A 19304-nucleotide genomic window follows, 5' to 3' on the forward strand; every position below is an offset into this window, starting at 1 on the left:
CGTGCACAAAGGCAGCTGCTGTACAGACCCTTTGCAGTGGACTTCGGTAGACGGGGTTTTATGATTGCCGGTTTTGGAAGTGGGGAATTAAAATGAAATCATGGTGTTGGAACAAGAGAGTAAGAAATACAAATGGATTAGAAAAGATGCAGACACAATGCCTAAACAAAAGGCTTACCGGTGGCAGTAATTGTTACTGCTTATGTCACATCATATAATGACAGTTTTTCAGGATTTCCCATATATTAGAATGCATCAGGATGAAAGGTTGGAATTTTGGTTTTATAATACCTACCACCCTTTTCTTAAGGGAAATTAAATAGCGACTGCTCTGAGATTGCGGTCTAAGTACAACAATCATTTTGATCTGTACATTGTCAAACAAATAAATATCAAAAGCTAATTTTCAGTGTCGTTACTCTGTTTCATGCAGCGTTCTGGTGTGGAAGAACTAATTGTATGTTACACATCTTTGCATGTGTGTATGAAAAACAGTACGATGGAAAAATACAAAAGACTTTGAACTATGAATAGATGTTTACACAGGGAAAACACATGTATGTGTATGTGTGTATATATAACTTACCTGTTTCATCTCTTGATGACAAGAGCAGATGAACATGTTACTGTCATGAATTTGCTGCTGATCAGCTGTTCATACGGTACCTACGGAGGAGTAAGTTATCGCAGAATTGTAAGGGACGGGAGCGTGTCTCATAGGTTCCCCTGCAGTGAGCGTGCGCTGAGCAGGTCTGTACACAATCTCAAATGTCAATTTGTCTGGGATTTGTCATGGTTGTCTCCTGGCGCAGACCTAAATATCTTTGTCCCTTTCTGTCTTTTTGAGGTTACAGGAATTTCCCCATTGCCCCATAGCACACAACTTTTTTTCTCCCAAGTTGCTTCTCATATATGTAATTCTGTTGTAAGTATTATATCTCACAAGGATGATGGTGATTGCTTTTAGTTAGCTAATATCTAGAGTCTAATTTTTTTGCTTCTTAGGGATTGGCCTTGTTCCCAGGATTTTGCAAAATACTTGCAATGGGAGACTAAACCAGCAGGTTAGTCAGTAGCATGTCCAAGAATGTGTGTGTGGGGCACAATGTTGAAGATGTGAATGATATTTTTTGTTGTTGTTGTAAATTGTCTTCCCTGAAAACATTGGCGTTTAGGAAAAAGTTTAAAGGTATGAGGAGGACAGATCTGTTCCACTGTACAGCTTTAAAGAACGTGAGGCATCATTGTGTTTTATCTCGAACACTGGCTGACCAAGTACAGAGCTGCTTCAGCGAGCTGCGTCCTTGAGCCACTGTGTTGTCTGTACATGCTAATAAGGAGAATGAGGAGAATTAATAAGCAAGTTGGAGCTGCAGCATAGTTTCTTGAAACATCTTTTCAAACCTTTCTAACACAAAGTAGCACACGAAGTTGTTCTGTCATTTAAAAGGAGATAATTTTGTTACTTAATTTGTATTTTTGGCGCTAAAAGTTGTGGCTTCAGAAATTAGAACGCTGACCTTTATTATTGCTAGACCCGATGAGCTAAGAGATAAATGACTGATATCACACAGAACAAGCAAAATAAATTAAAGGAAAGTCTAAGAAAAAGTGGATGCCAGATTTAATGAATAATTGCCCTGAACTGGGTCACATTGTATCCAGTTTTTACACAGGTCAAACTGTGAGGAGATGGCATTTACTTAACCGAAAGGCCCCAACTAAGTAGTCTCAGTGGACTTTGCATAGAAAGGAAGGAAATCTAAGCTGATCTATCCTTAATTCATGAGATCTATACTCTGCAACTATCATGCCTTTATTTCGGGCATAGATTCAGGGTCATAACAAAAGTGTGTCTTTGGTGTATTTGCTCAAGGATTGCCCAGGGAGCATCCCCAGTTCTCACTTGCTACAGACCTGAAACCTAGCCTGACGTACACGCATGATTGCCATTAAAAATAAACAAAGCTGGGGGCAGTTAGCAGAGAAAAAGGGAAGGAAGGGTTACCAAGGGCTGTCGCAGTTACCAAAGTTTATTCCTACAGTTCTGCACGCGTTAAAAGCTGTGTATGTCCTCAGTAAGTCCTTGAAGAATTGCCAGAAACTAGCGTGGGTCATGTAGGTTTGTCCCTGCTCCAGTGAGAAGGTCAACCATCTTCTACAATTGCTGAATCCTAAATGACTTTAAAAGGAAGGCAAAGTGAGGAGATATTACAGCTGGTTAGGCTGGATTTTGTAAAGATATGAATGACTGCGGCCATACTCATCCTTAAAAGAAACTTCCTAAGGACTTTGAAAAATGAAGACTGGATTAACTTCTCGTCACCTTCATTTAAAAAAGATGAGTTCAGAACTGGTGGTGTGTGGGCGGGTGGGCTGATGGGAAAACCTTAAAAGCTGAGACTCTGCGCTAGAAAAGGATTACGAGGGTACGTCTGTGCCAAGCACTACAGCGTCCTCTATGTTTCACGCTATCCAGGCTATTTCCTATGGACAGCTCAGCGGGATCGGTGTGTGGAAACAGTAGTTAGAGTTACATTTGCATTGCTCAGCGCCCGGACTAATGAGTCCCATTTATAAATTGTTCGGACTACAGAGCCTCCCCCCCACCTGCCAAGAAGTCCTCTGTAAGTCAGGGCGCAAAGGTGGGTACAAGAGCAAATGGTTTGATTATGAACTGGGCAGTGCGATGTGGTTTGTCTTATCACGATCGAGCAAGAAGTGCACCCCAACATCGAGAAGGTGATCTGACAGTAATACAGGAGAGAGCACCTGTATTTCCTCATTCTTTTCGGATTTTGTTATCATGGGAGAGAGAGTCCTTTCTGATCTGATTGATCTTCACAAAACAGGGGAAACAAAAGTACTGCAAATGCAAGTATTAACATATACATTTGTTTTGTTTTGAGCATATTTTAAAAGTGCCGGAGGCATGCCTTTTTAGTAAGCAGGCAGTTGGCAAAAACCCTCTAGGTATCAGAGAAGCCCTGTGCTATAATTTTCCTAGAATAATAATGTCAAACAAATGACAATAGAAAGCCTATAAAATTTGCAGCCAGCTGGGCAAATTCTCCTGTGTGACCCATGGAAACTGTAAGTGGCCATGCAGAATATTTTGTCTTGATCAGAGCTGCTCCAGTCTACTGCATTTCTTACCAGAGTAGCTGTAACCCCCTCACCTGCCAGCTGCAAATAGTGGCTCCGTTAGATAAACTCTGAGGAGCTCCGACCCGAGTCTGAGAGCAGCATTAAGTGTGTGTTGTATTGGGAGTTTTTGCCTGGGTAGTTAAACGTGGATCGATGATCCTTTTCAGCAGTAGTGTTAACAGGATACTATATGGGAATCGGCATGCATCAGAAATGATTATTAGTGCTTATTTTCAGATTCCCCCCAAAAGATGGAGAGGGGTTCTGTGACCCATGTCTTTTGTGAGTTAGTTATTTTGTCCTCGCGTACTTGCTACCTCATATTCTGTCGTTTGGATAACAGTCTGGGTATTAAGTGTAGCTGTAATTTCTCCTGTTAACAGTACTCCGCTTCCCGTGGCTCTTGCTCAGTTCCAGCTAATCCTATTTCAGACAAAGCCTTGATGAGGCAAGAAGGAGCTGGACTGAGCTGAGGACCAAATCATGGCCGAGTATGGCTTTGGAGAAGACCAAATTATAATAATTCCTTGTGTCATCCGACCACTAGGTTGTACAACTCTGTTCCAAAAAGGTGTTGTTAAGCATTGCTCCTCAAGGTTTTGATCTATGTTTCAACTCCTTTTCTTTTTGACAGGGAGGTAAAAATAACTCGGTGCATGATTTACTGTAAGTCTCTTGGTTGCGATGCAATATTGTTTGCAGAATTGGGGCTGTAGGAGTCCTTTATGGAAAGGCAAAACAAAAATACTGAGTAAGTCTCATTACTTCTGAAGGCTACTCCCCAACTTGTTTCCGAGTACTCCACATGTTATTCATCAAGGATTCTCCAGGCTGATGTGAGCACATTTATGAATTCTTCCATCTTGTAAAATAAAAAACTATTAAATGCTACTCTATTCTACTATGAAATTAGTGGTCTTGGCCACAGCTGCCCGTTTTAGAGACCACGTAGGTTGTGCAGGGAGGTGGGAAGCTTGTCTTGTCGCGCATGGGGGAGGACCTGCGGGGTTTCTGGGCACCATCCCGGCTGGCCATGGGGACTGCGCTCAGACCTGTCCCCTGGTCCCTGGCGTGCCCCGGCGGCGGGGCGGCAGCGGGGAGCGGGCTCTGGGAGGGGTGAATTGCCCAGGCAGGACCGGCGTGCTCCAGCTGTGGGATACTCCTGCTTAAACCGCGAATTGCGTCTAACAGTTGATCCCCAGTGTATGATTAATACACACACTCTTCCAGAATACTACCCCATCATTTACCCCTCACCACTTACAATAGCCTTCTAGCCCAGAATTGCAGGAGACTGTCGTGTGGTTTGGGTTTGTTTATGAGAACTGGAAAGGCTGTTTGATTCTTTAGATAAACTGAAAAAGCACCAATGAACAGTGACTAAGAGTTGGTTTTACATAGGAATAGAAGACAGGGCAAACAGGCCCATTCAACTATAACACTGTACTGTGAGGAGCGGAAAGTGGACTGAAGTGGAGATGGAGAGGGGCATTCAGCAAAGATTCAGAGCAGTGCCTGGCGGAAAGCTACTGTATCTGAGAGAGAGACGTATAGATGAAATCAACAGTGCTTCGTTTAAGAACAAAGTCTGCTTTTTTTAATGATGCAGTGAATTTTTCACTGTAAAAGAAGAACACTCCCTTGCCCAAGATAATATATTTACATATGTACAGTCAGAACAGACAACTAAAATAGGAGATGTTTAACTGCCACAAATAAGTATATAATGAGAAGTTCTTAATTAATGTCTGATTATCTTGAAGCAATGATGAATCTCTTGTTCATTTTTTGTTTATTGGAATGGAAGTGATACATTTTGAAGATGATTAAAAGGAAGATGGTGCTTGCCTGATTCTTAAGGACACAAAATTTTCTTTTTTGCTTGGGTGATGTGGGTGCTGATTGAAGTACACTCTCATTCCCACTAGAGGGGGGTCCTCTCAGCCTAGGTTGTAATGCATTTTGGCTTTTTTTTTTTTTTTTTTTTTTTTTGAAACTCAGCATGAGGAAAACCTCACATTGTCCCACATCTTGTTTCAGTACTTTAGATTGTGTATCTTATGGTGTCAGCAGTTACTTGTCTCTTACTGATCTTAACTGCCTTTATACAAAGAGGTGAAAACCAAAATGAATGGACTAACACACTAGTATGCTAGTAAACACAGTAGTAACAAAGAATACAGAGGATGTTTTATTGCGTCATCCTCCAGGTGAGGACAAGTATTTATCACTGAAGTGGTGTGATCACTCCTGGAAAAACAGAAGTGGCTTTATCAGACCAGTTCAATAACATGTTTTTAATTAGAATTATAATCTACACCAATAGCTGTGCTCCAAACCATTTTATTGTCTCTGCGAGCCTTACATTTCTAAGCATAAAAGAAAATACTTCTGTCTGTAAAAGAGGCTAAGAGTATGTTACATCAGCTTAAACTTCTGCTTTACTCTTTGATGTCGCAGTTTCTTTCCCTTCTCGGTTTCTTGGTGAAAAGACGGAGGATTGAGTTTTGTAAATGCGCTGGTCGTCGTGGCGTTTTAATTTATGTGTTTTGGAACTATGGCAGTCGTGAGCATTCTCTTGGCCCTGAGCGAAGGGGAGCTTAATTAGCACAAGCCATTTGTTGGCAACACCACTGTACTCCGCAGCGAAGGTCCCCCCATGGCGAGGTGGCCTCTCGGCAGGCGAGGCGGAGTGCGGGGCCCAAACAAAGGAGGCTCTGCCTGCTCTGCGCTGGGTCAGTGCAGGAGTTTGGTGTGCGCTCTTGCAGCTGGGAGCGTTGAAGAGCGCAGGGCAGAGGGCAGGCGGCTCCGGGCAGGCTCGGCGGGCCGTTAGCCCAGCTGGGACCACTTGGGAAGGAGAGGAGGAGGAAGGGACAGCAGGGCAAGGGAGGCAGGGTGGAGCAAGGCTGGCAAGGAGTCAGCAGCCCTGCTGGATTCAAGGGGGGGAGTCAGAGAGGGACCCACTGACACAGAGAAGGCTCCAGTTTTCCTAATAGAATCTCCCCAACAGAAACATAGCAGAGTAATAAGTATTAGTGGGTCTGGAGGTAGCATCTAAGGTACGTGACCGGCACAATACTGCGTAGAGAAAACCGAGGGAGTTTTGAACAAGAATTGTTAAAGTTTCAGGATCTCTTCAGTTATGGTAGCTGGATGTTGTACCAAAATAATAACCCTAGTGAAAGTGAGCATTCACAGTTTAGATGGGTACCACATTAACCCTAGCCGGACTGCTTCCAATGTTGGAATGACTTTTTTCAGGAGCCACTTGAGCATATGAGTAGGGCACTGTATTGTGACAGGCAGTCATACTGTTATTTCCAATCCAGCCGCTGATTATTCTCTTTTTGGCCTTGGGCAAGTCACTTAACCCTCTGTCTGTTTCTTCATCTGTAAAATATATTATGGATATTTATCAGTCTCACCAGGACTGATTGTTTAATATTTATAAAGTGCCTAAAGGATTAGAAGCTTAATATAAGTAGCTAATACATATCATTTTAGATTGATTTTATTTACTTGGATTTTTTTTTCTACCTCCTATTGAATGAGGTGCTATTTTGTAGCCTCTTACTGCCATTCCTAATCAGCTGGACAGGTCACAATTGGGTAACTTCAGGTTCATTTTCTTCTTTTATTCCTATAAATGCTTTATCTCCTTCCCCCCCTTTTTTCCCTCCCTTTTTTAATTTAGAGATGAAGAGATACCATATGTTGCTAGATCATGACATAAATATATTTAAGTGCTGCCATCATTGTTAGTTTATCAGCCTTTCCATTATAAACCCTCTTGTTCAGGGGTTTATAACTCTGGCATTATAACGTGCTTCAGGCTGAAACTTGACATTCATTTTTTCCCTCTTGATTTGCTTTAAATCCTTCACTCTTCTGAAGTTAAACTGGAGATTAGATACATTAGTTATAGTTATACTAGTTGTATAAATTATAATGCAGCAGTAGGCATTTTAAATAGGATGTAAATCAGAGAACTAGAGAGTTTCCTAGCTGTTAAACTGTGAGCCTGGGAGTAGAACTCTGGGATTCTTTTCCAGAGTGTGTCCCTGGCTTGGCACATGACTACTAAGAAATTATTTAACCTCTTTCTGCCTCACTTTTCAGCCTGTATATCGGGATGATGACGTTTCCTGCTTCACTGGTGTATTGGGAAGCTTAATTAATTAGAATTCATAAAAGCATTGAGATTCTCAGGTGAAAGGTGCTGAAGTGTGAAGTATTTTTAAGGAGCCTAATGAAAAATTGGTGCGCCTGCTTTCCTGTGTCCATTGCCTATCGTCCCAGACAAGCGTGTATCAGCTCTTAGAGCTGTGCGGTATGTGGCAGCCAGCAAGAAATTTGATTTGAAGCACATTAGATGACCTAGCAGCTTGCTTTCCTCCAGCTTTCAAACATTCACTGTATCTTGCAGCCGGCTAGTCTCGGCCTTTGCCTGGGGAGTTTGTCTTCCCTGAATTCTACAGTTTTCAAAGAATTTGCTGTGCTCAAGACAGGACAGGAGCCTGCAAGCGAGACCTCTGCTGCAGAGTTTCCCATTAGTGCTGTTAGAGCACTTGGTGCTGGTGCAGGAGTACCCAGCCTGGTTAGAAGATAATGGGAGGGGAAGAGTTCAGATATTTCCAGCCTTTTTTTACAGGGAGTTGTCATGGCAGATGATTCTGGTTGTGCTCAGGCAGCTTTTTGGTGTAGCCAAAACTCCATATGGAGAACAACGTTCCAGCTGTAGTACAGTAAATTTTGGGACACTGGCAGATCCTTCCGATGTCGTTCAGGTTGAGAAACCTTGTTTGTGTTGTGAGGGATGCTTTCTGAGTTTCCTCTCTTGAGGGTTTCTGTTGTCAGCTGTTAGTTCAGCATGTCCTTTCATACGTAGGTTTCCTAGGGTTGACCCAGACCGGCGTCTTCATTTACAGATCTCCTCTTTGCCTGGACTGTGGTGCGGTGCTCAGGAGAGAGAGGTTCTTGGTAGTGGCTAAATTTGAAATGATCTTTCTCCTTATAATTTCAGGTTGAAGTCTTGGCCTCCGAGGATGCTACATTTGGACACAAGGTGTGTAGTTTGATGCAGTTTTGTTATATAGGTCCCATCAGTTTAAATTGTTGGATGTGATGTTGCAGAAGACGACAGTTTTAAACCTGGGAATTGAAGATCCTGTGACTTACATCCACCAATTCAGAAACTTTCCCTTATGTGTGGTAATCTGAGAACAGCACACAGGCTGTCTTAATCCTGTTATTTGGTATAAAACCTGTGGGCAAATTTTACTTGTGGAAGCCCATGTGGAAACATGGAACGTCAGCTTTTTAGTAACTTTTAAGATTGGACTTGCCCAAATGCTGGATTTGTTCTTGTTCCATAGATTTGCAGCTTAAAAATTGTAGCTGTTATCTGCTTTGCAGTCTGTTGAGTAAGCCACTTTCTTCATGGTCCTTTTTCACAGTGCATCTCAAGTAGAAAGTAGTACGTTGAACAGCTGCATCACCCTGTGTTCAATTGTAGATCAATGTATGGCACTCAGTATGCATTTTGGAGAGACCACTGTAGACCTGCTCTGCTAAATGGATGGGCTGTGTCCTAGTTATTGCTCGAGATTCTTTGGCTGGTGAACATTATGGTGACGACCACAGTTTTAATTGAGCACTAATAGCAGATGATTCTAAGCAGGGCAGATTGTGTGTAGGCTATATCTAGTTATCTAGGAAGAGAGTGGATGGGGAAGGGAAGGAGGAGATTGTAGGAACAGTAGGCTAAATCATGACAATGAAGAGTTTCCTGCTGCTGAAGGCCCACGTGCTGTGATACTACTACAGGTGAGAAAATAGCAGTGCTATTACTATCAAGGTAAAAAAAAAAATCAAGAAAAGATGAAATAAGTTCTCCAAGTTTATATAGAATACCATAAACAAAATTAACCCACAGAAAAAAAAGCTTTAAAAGCACCTAAATATTCATGATGCCAGAATTTACATTGTGTCCATATTGTACATTTTTATGTTGATATGTGATAAAGTGATTTAAGTAAACTATTAAAAAACAAACAGAGCTACTCCAGTATTATTTGAAGTATTTAACGTATGGTAATCTGCAGTATTTTCCATTTTTTATTTAATACCCAGCATGCATACTGAATATTCACTGAATATTTAATAAACCTGGAGGGTCAGCTCTTGTGAACTCATCTCCATAATCTTTCAGACTAGGTGGGTAAACAGAAATACTACTGAAGGTTATTGTAGCCAGTCGCTCTCACAACTAAAACACTGTGGAGGAGGCTTCTTATTTTTTTCATTGCTAGACTTACAAGGTGTTTTTCAGTCTTGGAGTCATCTTGATGGACATCCTTTGAAACTCCTTTTTATTACTAAAAGTTTTAAGAATTTTCTATTGCTAAGCTGGAGCTTTACAAAACTGAATCAGTACTGTCGCCAACTCTTAACATCATCCTCCAGAGTCCCAAGCAACTTTTCTCTAAGATTCAGCTTCAGAACCAACAGGGTCTTTTTACTCTCTTAAAATAGTAATTTTACATTATATAGCAAACTATGTATGTCTAGGAATGCCATGTACTTTTTATCAATCAAGAAGAAAGGCAAATGTATCATCTCAAATTTGTTAATCCCAGAATTTATCTTAGCTGTCTATTTAGGCATGCTGTGCAAGCACTTTCTTTCCTCCTCTCCCTTAAGAAATGCTTCCTCTACTGTCTGTCTCAATGACAAATAAATGTTAGTGTCTCTCTTATATTAACAAATCAGTTGGTATGCCCACGGAGAATACATATTAGCACAATTTTTTTAATGAAAAATAATTTTCATTTTATAAATTAGAAAATAAGTTTGTCTGGCAAATACCAGATAACATAGTTGAGAAGGATGTAAGGTTAGAGTTTGCACAGTGTAATGCTTCCCTTGATAACAGTTTTCAGCCTGAATTTCCCTCCAGGTCTATTGGAGACTGTTGAGGGGGCTATCTTTACGGTTTTGGGTCTAGCATATGCCTCAACTTGAAGCATTTTAGGACCCCTCTGTATGCATAAGCAGAAGCATAATTTGCTGGAGAGGATGCTCTTCTTTTGACTGTATCCATTCCACCTACCCTTAGATACTTACCACTTACTTTTTAGGCTTGTTGACAGGCTGTGTTGCCTGTAGATACTAGAATACTGTTTTAAAAACAGAATATTTCTAGACTGCTGAAAGAGCTTACAATGTTATCTGTTGTTATTAAATTCTCCATGATTTTAGTCTCATAGTAAATACGCATACTGGCAGCAAATGGGGCTGTTTACCAGGCAAACGTGCTGAGCGAGGCGGCAGAACATTGTTCAGCTTCACTGTAGTTGTTGTCGGTGAAGTGGAGATCTGGCTGATGCAGTCTGCCCCTTGGATAGTTGATCTTTGATGGTGCTGATGATAAGCGCGTGTAAAAATGGGCTACAGGATGCTTTTGATGCAAGATATGCATATTGATTTGGACAAAATAATTCTTATTTTAGAAAAGAAAATTAAAACAAAAGCTATTGTTTCACACTGTCACAATACCCAGGGAAGAGGCACCTTGAAGTGCCAAATCTTATCTTTACTCCATATGCACAGAACAGGTGCAAATTGGAGACCATTAGCAATAGTCCTTCAAAATGTTCCCTCCACCTCACCTTTTTAGTAAGAGAAGAGTCTTCCCAAAACAAAGGTAGAATATAAGGCATTTATTGGAGTAAACCCAACATTTTTAATATGAACTTTTTTTTTTTTTTTTTTCATTTTGTGCATATGTGAGACCAGTAGTCCTTAATGGGCCATGAAAATGTAAGCAGTTAAAAAAAAGTTGATGTCTGGTAAGTATAGAGACGCCCAGATTTGACAGAATTTTGCTGTCCAAACCTTTCCTACGGTTGAATAGTAGGAAGCAAAACTATTCAGCTTTCTTTGCAACTAATTTTGCAGAAGGGGGAAGCTGTTAGTGTGCTGTAACAGCTTTTTCGAAGATGGTACACGTGGTGTTCAGTTTAATTTACACATGCATTTGTGTGTGTGCTTGTATGCGTGTTTGCTTCTTAAAGAAAAGAAAAAAACCCAAAACATCCAGCTTTTGAGGGATCCTTCTGTTGCGGTATTTGGAAGGGTTGTGATGTATGCATGGTGGAGTATGGAGCAATGTAGGGGGAATGACCACCTAGCAAATCAGGAACAGCTGATAGGGGATCTGGGACAGAGTTAACAGTTACTCCTGGTTCATTCAAATTCTGCTGAGGATAAACTTACACATATAATAAGTTTCTTCAAAACCGTAGTTGCCAAGAAACTGTCATAGAATAAGAGTGAATAGATGGAGAGGTATCTGCCCGGGTCTGCAGTCAACACACAGGAATGTATTTCAAAGTTGGAAACTCCTCCGGTCCCATTAATCTTATTAAAGCCTGATGATGACATGTACAATACTAACAGTACCAATTTACTTTGTGTTTATTTTAGCTGGAATAGGAAGATACATTTTAGCAGATAGGACCAGTGTTCCCAGATGGTAGCGAAAATTAGGAGGGATACAAAGATGTGAAAAAGAAAAAAAAAAGAAGAAGGTGCACAGAGCAGAAATAAAAGGTTCAACCATTTTGAATGATGCTGATTTAAACACCAAGGCAATGAACAAATAAAAACAACTGTATCTGACTTTTTAAAATCCTCCTAAGAGATTTAGATGCTCAATTTCCATTAGAACATTTTAATCCCTGAGGTAGAATTGAAAATCTTAGTTTGAAAGGTTGGTTATTATATAAAGATTTAACCCACATTTTATTGTTGTAGGAGCTGCATATTGGCATCAGTAGGAATTATGGTGTTGAATGTGGTAGCACATACTCCATCCAGACAGGCTACAAATGGTGTCTGGCCCTATCTAGAGAATGAGATGCTTGACTTTTTAAATATTTGTGCTTGGTTTACTCTCCTCTTCTTTCCCTCCCTTTCCCTGAGGCTTTTACTGTCAGCATCTACCTGACCCAAATAACATAGGGTAGAGAAGGCTTCATTCAGCTAAGCAGAGTGAGATCACCTCGTCCACGTGTCTCAACCTGTCTGCGGACGTGTAAAGTGCCATAAGCTCTGTTTGCAGAGACGGCCGCAGAGCCCGCCTACCGCAGCTAATGCCGAGGTGCAGTGATCCCAGCTTAGTGCAGCATTAATATAAATAAGTTTGTTAATGGCAGTCCAGCAGCTACATGTCAGAAGGCTCACAACTTTGTGCAACAGGAAAAGAGACACTTATGTTCCCACAGTGGGGGAGCTCCACCAAGAACAGGACTCTCTTATTTGGTAGTGAGCTTTAATCCTTCCATTGTGTGTCGTTTTAAGCTGTGTTGTGATGTAATTGGCTTAATCATTACTATTATGTTGCTTTGCACAAGTTAAGATTGTAATTTGACATATGGAAATAAATGGCAACTGGATTAGTGATTTGCAGGTGTCATTTAAAAACAAGGGGCAGGGAAGAAAGCCTTTCATATTTTGCAAGCGGCATGTTTGCTAATGTACGGAGGCAGAATTAACTACGCAACTGCATCTCATGCTGTCTTGAAATAGGAGCGAGCTTCACCTGTTCGTTTCTGGGACTGTGCTGCTGGGGTTGAGGAAAGAGAATCTTCTTCCCGATGGATGTGTTCACTGGAGGAGTAATTTTATGTTTCCTTTGCAGAAAACAAATACAGGGGAAAAGCTTTCTTTTTGATTGAGAAATCAGCATAATGGAGACACAGCTCTATTAAAGAAATGCAGCAAGGGTGGCATTTCTGATGTGGCTGTGTCTGCGCGGTGGAGCTTTCAGCATTGTTCATGGAACTGGCCATGTTTTTGTTTTGTGATACAGCATAAAGTGATGACCTTGTCTCCATAATTTAGTGCTCTGGAAGTTGTTGAGAGAGTCTGTTCCTGAGTCTTTTAAAGTATATGCTGCTGGGATGCATTTTTTAAATGCTCTTTCTCTGATACAGGATACATGGTTTTAAGAATCAAATGTGCTTAGGACTAAAATATCTTTTTTTCCTCCCAAACATACTACTTTTACTTGAGTTTATTAAGATTTTTTTTTTTTTCTTTTTGGTTTCCTCCACTGCGCAAACGCTGCTTTATGGCGACACTCAGCACATCACGGTGCATCTTCTGTAGCCCACTTTTTATCACGGTCCCAGATACCAGAAGTTCAAATCCCAAGGGGAAATTCAGCTACACAGTGTAGCTACGTGGCAGCTTCCCGGTTTGAAGCATAGGACACCAAAGAGAATACATTTGGTGGCTGACTGTGAGTTATGACTGTGCAAATCTGGAGGGAAACTGTTGTTCTAGCGGTATCCGTAACACAGAAGCCTTGAGCTACGAGATGGAGTAGAGATGCCATTTGAGAAAATTGAGAAAACGTGTTCTCAAGAGATATTTTCTTAATTTTTTTTTAATTGGTGTTAGCTTGATTGCAACAAAATAGTACTTAGTTCTTGGAAAGAAGGAGAAAAGAAGTCACTGAAGGAGAAGAAAAAGTAGGCATTAAAAATTGTTTTCTTTTAATGCACGCCTTGTTTAAGATCGCTTTCTTTTGTTGAAGAGTCTAAGCAGCCTCTGCTTCTGCCATCTGGTGGTTGCTAATAAAAGTTGCATCTGCAAAGCCAAATTAAATTGTTTTAAAGCCAATTAATCCTTTTCAGAAGAGGATGTTTTCAAGTGTCTGAATTATCTCTGTCTTGATATGTTGACACTTGGAGTGTCTATGTGTGTGCTTAGTATATGGGAAAATACAGAGAAATGAGTCCTCATTTACATCTGTCTGTGCACTGTTGACTTAGGTAGGAATCTGGGGGTTGTAAATAAGTTTTTGGATTTGTTTCAACTTAGAAAAAATAGATATTCATATTAGCCTCCAGTAACTGCTGTTTCGCTACTCAGAGCAGAGTTAGGATTACACATTTCCCCAGTTCTGTTGTTGTTGTTTTCTTTGTGGAGTTGTTTAACCTGAGGTGTTCAGATGACTGAAAGGATTTTTCCAACCTTCTTTCTTTGAGTCATTTTTAAAGCTGCGTTTTAGGATTGCTGAAGTTTCCTGCGTGCCCTCTGCACTGGGTATTTTCTAAGAGTAGAAATTGGCATTATATCAGGGAACAAGGTGCTTTTTTAATATTATTAGGGACCCATTACAGATGTGTCAAAGTGTTTTGAAGTAATGACTAAGTAAGTAGCAGCAACTTGAACATGCTTCTGCTTGGACCGGTGCCTGTCACTGCTATGTTACTCGGGACAAGCTAAGAAGATGCAAAACCGAGCAATTGTGATCATGTTTTAGAACTTTCATCTACGTAATCAATAGTTCTTAATGTCTCGCAAGTTTAGTCTCAATAAATATCTGTGTGGTTTTGGTTTTTTTCCCCAATTAGTTTTCTAGAAATTAAGAGGCACACCAAGTGATTTAGAGCTGTAAGTTCCTCTCCATCCATTGTACAGTCCCGACTGTGGTCCGTCTGTGATCCTGAGTGCTGCGGGCTGAAGCGAAGTGTATCTAACCACCTTGAGTACGGAGGGTGAAAGCAGAAGAGGAGTGCTGTACCCCATCAAAATCCATCCCAAACAGCACCCGCTTGTTGTGGAGCCCCACTCCTCACAGCTCGCTCCCACTTCCCATATAAAGAGGAATTTAAAGCTCTGTGGGAGGAGGGAAAAAAGTGAGGGCTTCTCAGGTCACATCCCAGTGCCTCCTGGTGCAGTGGAGGTGGATCTGGACGATTCCAAAACAATCTTACATGAAGAAGGAAAGATGAAATGATACATAGAAAAGGAAAACAAAAGTCTCATGTTAGCTGAGACTCCCCAGATGTGAGAATGTCAAGACACGCTGGATAAATGGCGTAGTAACAGTTGGTTCTTTCCTCCTTGTGCCCTGTAGCCCATGCTCCTGGACTGCGGTCTCAGGAAAGACAAAGCAAGGCTTTAGGAAGGAACTGTCTCCTGTGGCGGTGTCCCTGTGCGGGGTACAGCATGTCAGGCTTTCTTGGATATTCCCTTGTTTCTTCTCTTGCCAGTGACCCAAACTAGCAATAAATACATGTTTAACGCTCCTTTTCAGCGTGAAGCATCTCACGATGCTTGCAGAATAAATACTGATGGCCTCAGGGTTAGATTTAGGCAGTCTGCATGGGTATGTGGTAACATCTGTTTTACAAAGCTCCTGAGCGCTCTGTGGCAGGCTGGTGTGAGCACAGCTGGTGAACATCGTGCCCGCCTCGGCATCCTTGAACATTGCTGTCGCGTGGTTTGCCCAGCGCCCTGCAATCCACTGGGATTAGCGCTAAAAACATGTAAACTGCTAGCTTTCTTCCTACGGCGTCTCTACTTTATGGGCATACATAAACATGATGAACAGCCTTCATCTCCAATACTGCACAGTTTATGTTATCAAGGTGTGGATGGGGCCACACTTCGGGTTTTGATGCAAGTTTAAAGCTCCCACAGCCTTTCTGAGAGTACCAGGGGGCACAAACTGGTGTGCGGTTTTCAGAAGCAGATGTGTATGCCATTCAAGGCAACTGCTTAGTTTTTGCTGAAGTGATGTCTGTAAGTAAGAAGGCTTGGCAACTGGTTTTGCTTTTCAGATCGATCTGTATCCCTCTTCAGTCAGTTATTTCTCCTGCATTTCTGTGCCGATTTAGGTTGCCACTTTGTTGAAATTAACTGCTGCAGCCTTGAACCACCCAGTTCTTGTGGTGGCAGCGCTAGCAGTCCATACTTCCCCATGATGCTTTCTTTGAAGAGATGGTCTGTAGTATAGTTTGCCCTTTCCAAACTCTGTAGAAATGTCCCCAAAAATGCAAAGTTTGGCACTGCTTTCATGGTGGGAACGTGCATCACCTTGAGGGCTTGACTGAATCCACCATTTCACACCAGTCAGTATGATGCAGTGATAGAAGTTAGCACAGAAGAAAAAGAGAATTTATTTTCTCAGTCTTCCTTCTGTTACTCTACATTTTTAGCTGGTGGGCATGCTTAGGCAGCCTGAGTCTGGTGTGGCTGAGCTGGCTGCCCACATCTGGCTGGGTGTGCTGCTCGAGGTCCCCCCTTGCTCAGCTGCCGCCTCTTAATATGTAGCCAGGATGATGCTTGCTCGCATACGGTGGGTCCTTTACAGTTCTGTGTGGCCCCTTTGATTTATACTGCTGGTTTGAACTTTGAAGGAGTATCAGATTTACCAAGAAGTCAGCTAACAATTGGAACACAATGTTTGCTTGTAAATACCTGCACATTTTAAATAAACGTTGAGGCAGGTGGTCTCTTTGTTTGGGGGTGGGAAGAGGGCAGGACAGAGTATTTGCAAATAGTTTGCTGTTCCTTCTTGATCAGGAGAGCAGGTTAGACCAGATTTCTTTTTCTTCTGTAAATTCTACCTGATTGCACAACTGGTGGGACCAGAACGGCTCCCTCTGGCAACCAACCCCACCTTGCTACAGGAAGCATGCTCCAATTCATATTGCGACTTAAAAAAACAACAACAAAGAAACCACAAATATTTTTTTAAACTACTCTTCATTTGTTTGCTTTTTTTCTATAGCATTCTTTTTTAACAGCATGAAATACATGTATAGAAAAAGATTGAGATTTCTGCTATGTGGCTGCTTCCCCTGATTGCATAGTCGGCTTGTTAAAACTAATGCTAGGTTTGAAGAATAGGAATTGCAAAGAGGAACGTGAGAAAGTTGTTGGGTAGGCAGATGTGATTTAGGTTTTAATTTCCCCTTTTTTTTCCCTGAGACAAGGTCAGGTGTGTATCATGCTTCAGAGCTGTGCTGTGCTGGAAAAGGGGCTGTTGACATGTCGCAGATTTCAAAGAGGAAAAAACAATGACAGTAACGCAGAATCTTGGGCTTTTTACTGAACACACATTTCTTTCACAAAAAACAGTGTTTTGTAACTTTGAAGCTTCGATTATTCCGTTGTTTTTTAAGAATTTCTTCTTGTGAGACAGGGTTTTCTAGTGAATTGGGATTTTGATGGATAATTTTATTGGGTTAGAATGACACTGGGAAATCTTTTTCAAGGTCATTTCTTTGATTTTCTTGGTGAACAGTTAATTACACAGGGTCTTAATATTTTCTTATATAGGGAGGTCAAGATTACAGATGGTTTTGGCATGATTTTCATACTGTTGCAATGCTTTAAATTGTTGAATATTATATGCATGTAAACTATTGTGATATATTTCTAGTGTAACAATCATTCTATGTGTTTTATGATTTTACTACCGAATCCTTGCAACTACCTGAAATAGAAAGCAGATAGATTTACAGTCTCTTTAGTAAAACTTGCCTTAACATTTTAATCTGAAGCAAAATAAGCATCATTCTTACCGTTCAATTTAATGTGACTGACTGTTTTCATTCCACGGGCTGATTTCCCCCCTCCCTTTATCAAGATGTATGCGAATCTCCCCGAGCCTCCTGTGAAACCTCCTCCCAGTGTTATTCCTTGTGTCAGAATGGATGTACCGATTACCTCATGAATGTAATCTATATCTAGAGTGGTTTTACAACGCCAGCCCTTGTGCAAGGGCTGTGCTCCGATGGAGGGATGTACACCTTACAAACACTTGTGGGAAGAACAGTTAGAATACATACTAATTTCAAAATTAATAAATGTCTTTTGAGAAATGCGTTAACGGCTGTTTATGAAAGAAAGCAATGAAGTGAATCATGTGGAACTGGCTTTTGTCGCATCTAAGTAACTAAATATCGTTATAGCATATACGATTGCATGCAAAAGCTTTACAGTAATGTAGGTATGGCTGTTTATATGCTTATTAACTCGTTTTTTAGCTGAGGTGTGTGCAGAAAGCTGCCAAGGTCACAGTTGTTAAGCTGCCCCAAATAGTACTGAGGAAGGAATTATGTCAGCTAAAGCTTTTTTGTTTTTTTAAGTAAACTCTTTTTGCCAGCAGTGTGGTGGAAAAGGATCTTGAAGGATAAATTTTGGGGATACTGGGCTTGGAAATGGCATGAAGTCAAGGGTATTAATTAGGACTAGAATTGTCTGTGGTGGAAAAAATGTTGAAGATGGTCTCAATACTCGTAGGATCCTCTGTGTTGACTGGCTTAGTTATACAGAGGTATGAAAGTGGGAAGGAGAAGTTCAAACTTGATATGGTGAGCAAGGGAAAGCTAATGGAGCACATTAAAAATGCAAGCTGACCTAGATATACTGTTGAATGGTGCCATGTGGTGTGCAGCTTTATATGGCAGGCTGCAGCGTCTTGTCGACCAGAATAAAGCTAAAAAAGCTGAAAATACTGCACTGTTTACAAGTCCAAAGAAAAGATAGAAGAATTGGGCCATCCTGTTCTATTTTATAGGTGATGTTAAGAAAAACAACACTATTAGAGCTTTTCACTATGAAAGCAGCTATTGATTTCTGTTAAATGTATACAACGTTTGTTTAAAAAAAAAAAAACTGCAGAAATTACTTCTGGGGAATGATCAATGTGCATGCCCCATCGCCACGAGTGTGTGTCTACTTTCTGCTCTCTTCTGCCTAAGCTACATGTACACAGAACCCTGGAAGATGGAAGAAAAATTAGTATTATGTTAAGAGTTAGTTGATCAGAGCTAAATTCTTTCTTTCTGGAATATGGTGATATTCCAGGGTAGCAGAATCTGGCCATTAATTTTATGGTGCTTTTAATTCCAGATTAACTATGAAGAACTATTTTAAGAGGTGTCAAAGTATCAGAAAATGTTAATATGATATTATTTTTCAGATAATGAATATTAAAATAGCTTTTAGCTGCTGTTTGAAACTTGATGGAAAGTCATTCATTTTCGTATTGAGACAGTTTCAACTTGGAATGATTATCTTATTTATAAATACCAAAAAATGCTTACAGAGGAAATGTTGACTTCCCCCCCACCCTTGCATCTGCCTTAGCCTCTGCTCAAACTGTATAAATGCAGGCATGTATGATTGGGATATTATGTATTTTTATCAGACTAGGAGGTTTAAAATTGATATTTTTTTTCTAGGGCTGCAAGTTATAATGTGTTTTCAGTTGGTACAATAATAATAAAAAAGGCTTACATGTACCTGTGATGCATTTGATTCCTCCCTGCAGTGACTCATTGTGGATC

At 40.8% G+C, this 19304-nt stretch overlaps 1 protein-coding gene across 8 annotated transcripts in view; it reads left to right on the forward strand.

Annotated features, from left to right (window-relative positions):
• Window positions 1–19304, forward strand: part of ARID1B (AT-rich interaction domain 1B) — a gene marked incomplete at its 5' end in the record, with an annotated part of 336354 nt that overhangs the window by 177410 nt on the left and 139640 nt on the right. For 5 of the 8 annotated variants that reach the window (XM_082307126.1, XM_082307119.1, XM_082307122.1 and 2 more), the window contains one exon: window positions 8171–8212. The exons of the other annotated variants lie outside the window; for them this stretch is intronic. In XM_082307126.1, the coding sequence (XP_082163252.1) occupies window positions 8171–8212 (42 nt within the window). The remainder of the gene's footprint in view (window positions 1–8170; window positions 8213–19304) is intronic. 8 annotated transcript variants of the gene reach the window in all.

Source organism: Platalea leucorodia (genome assembly GCF_965183815.1).
Source record: "Platalea leucorodia genome assembly, chromosome: 3".
Classification (NCBI taxonomy): Eukaryota; Metazoa; Chordata; class Aves; order Pelecaniformes; family Threskiornithidae; genus Platalea; species Platalea leucorodia.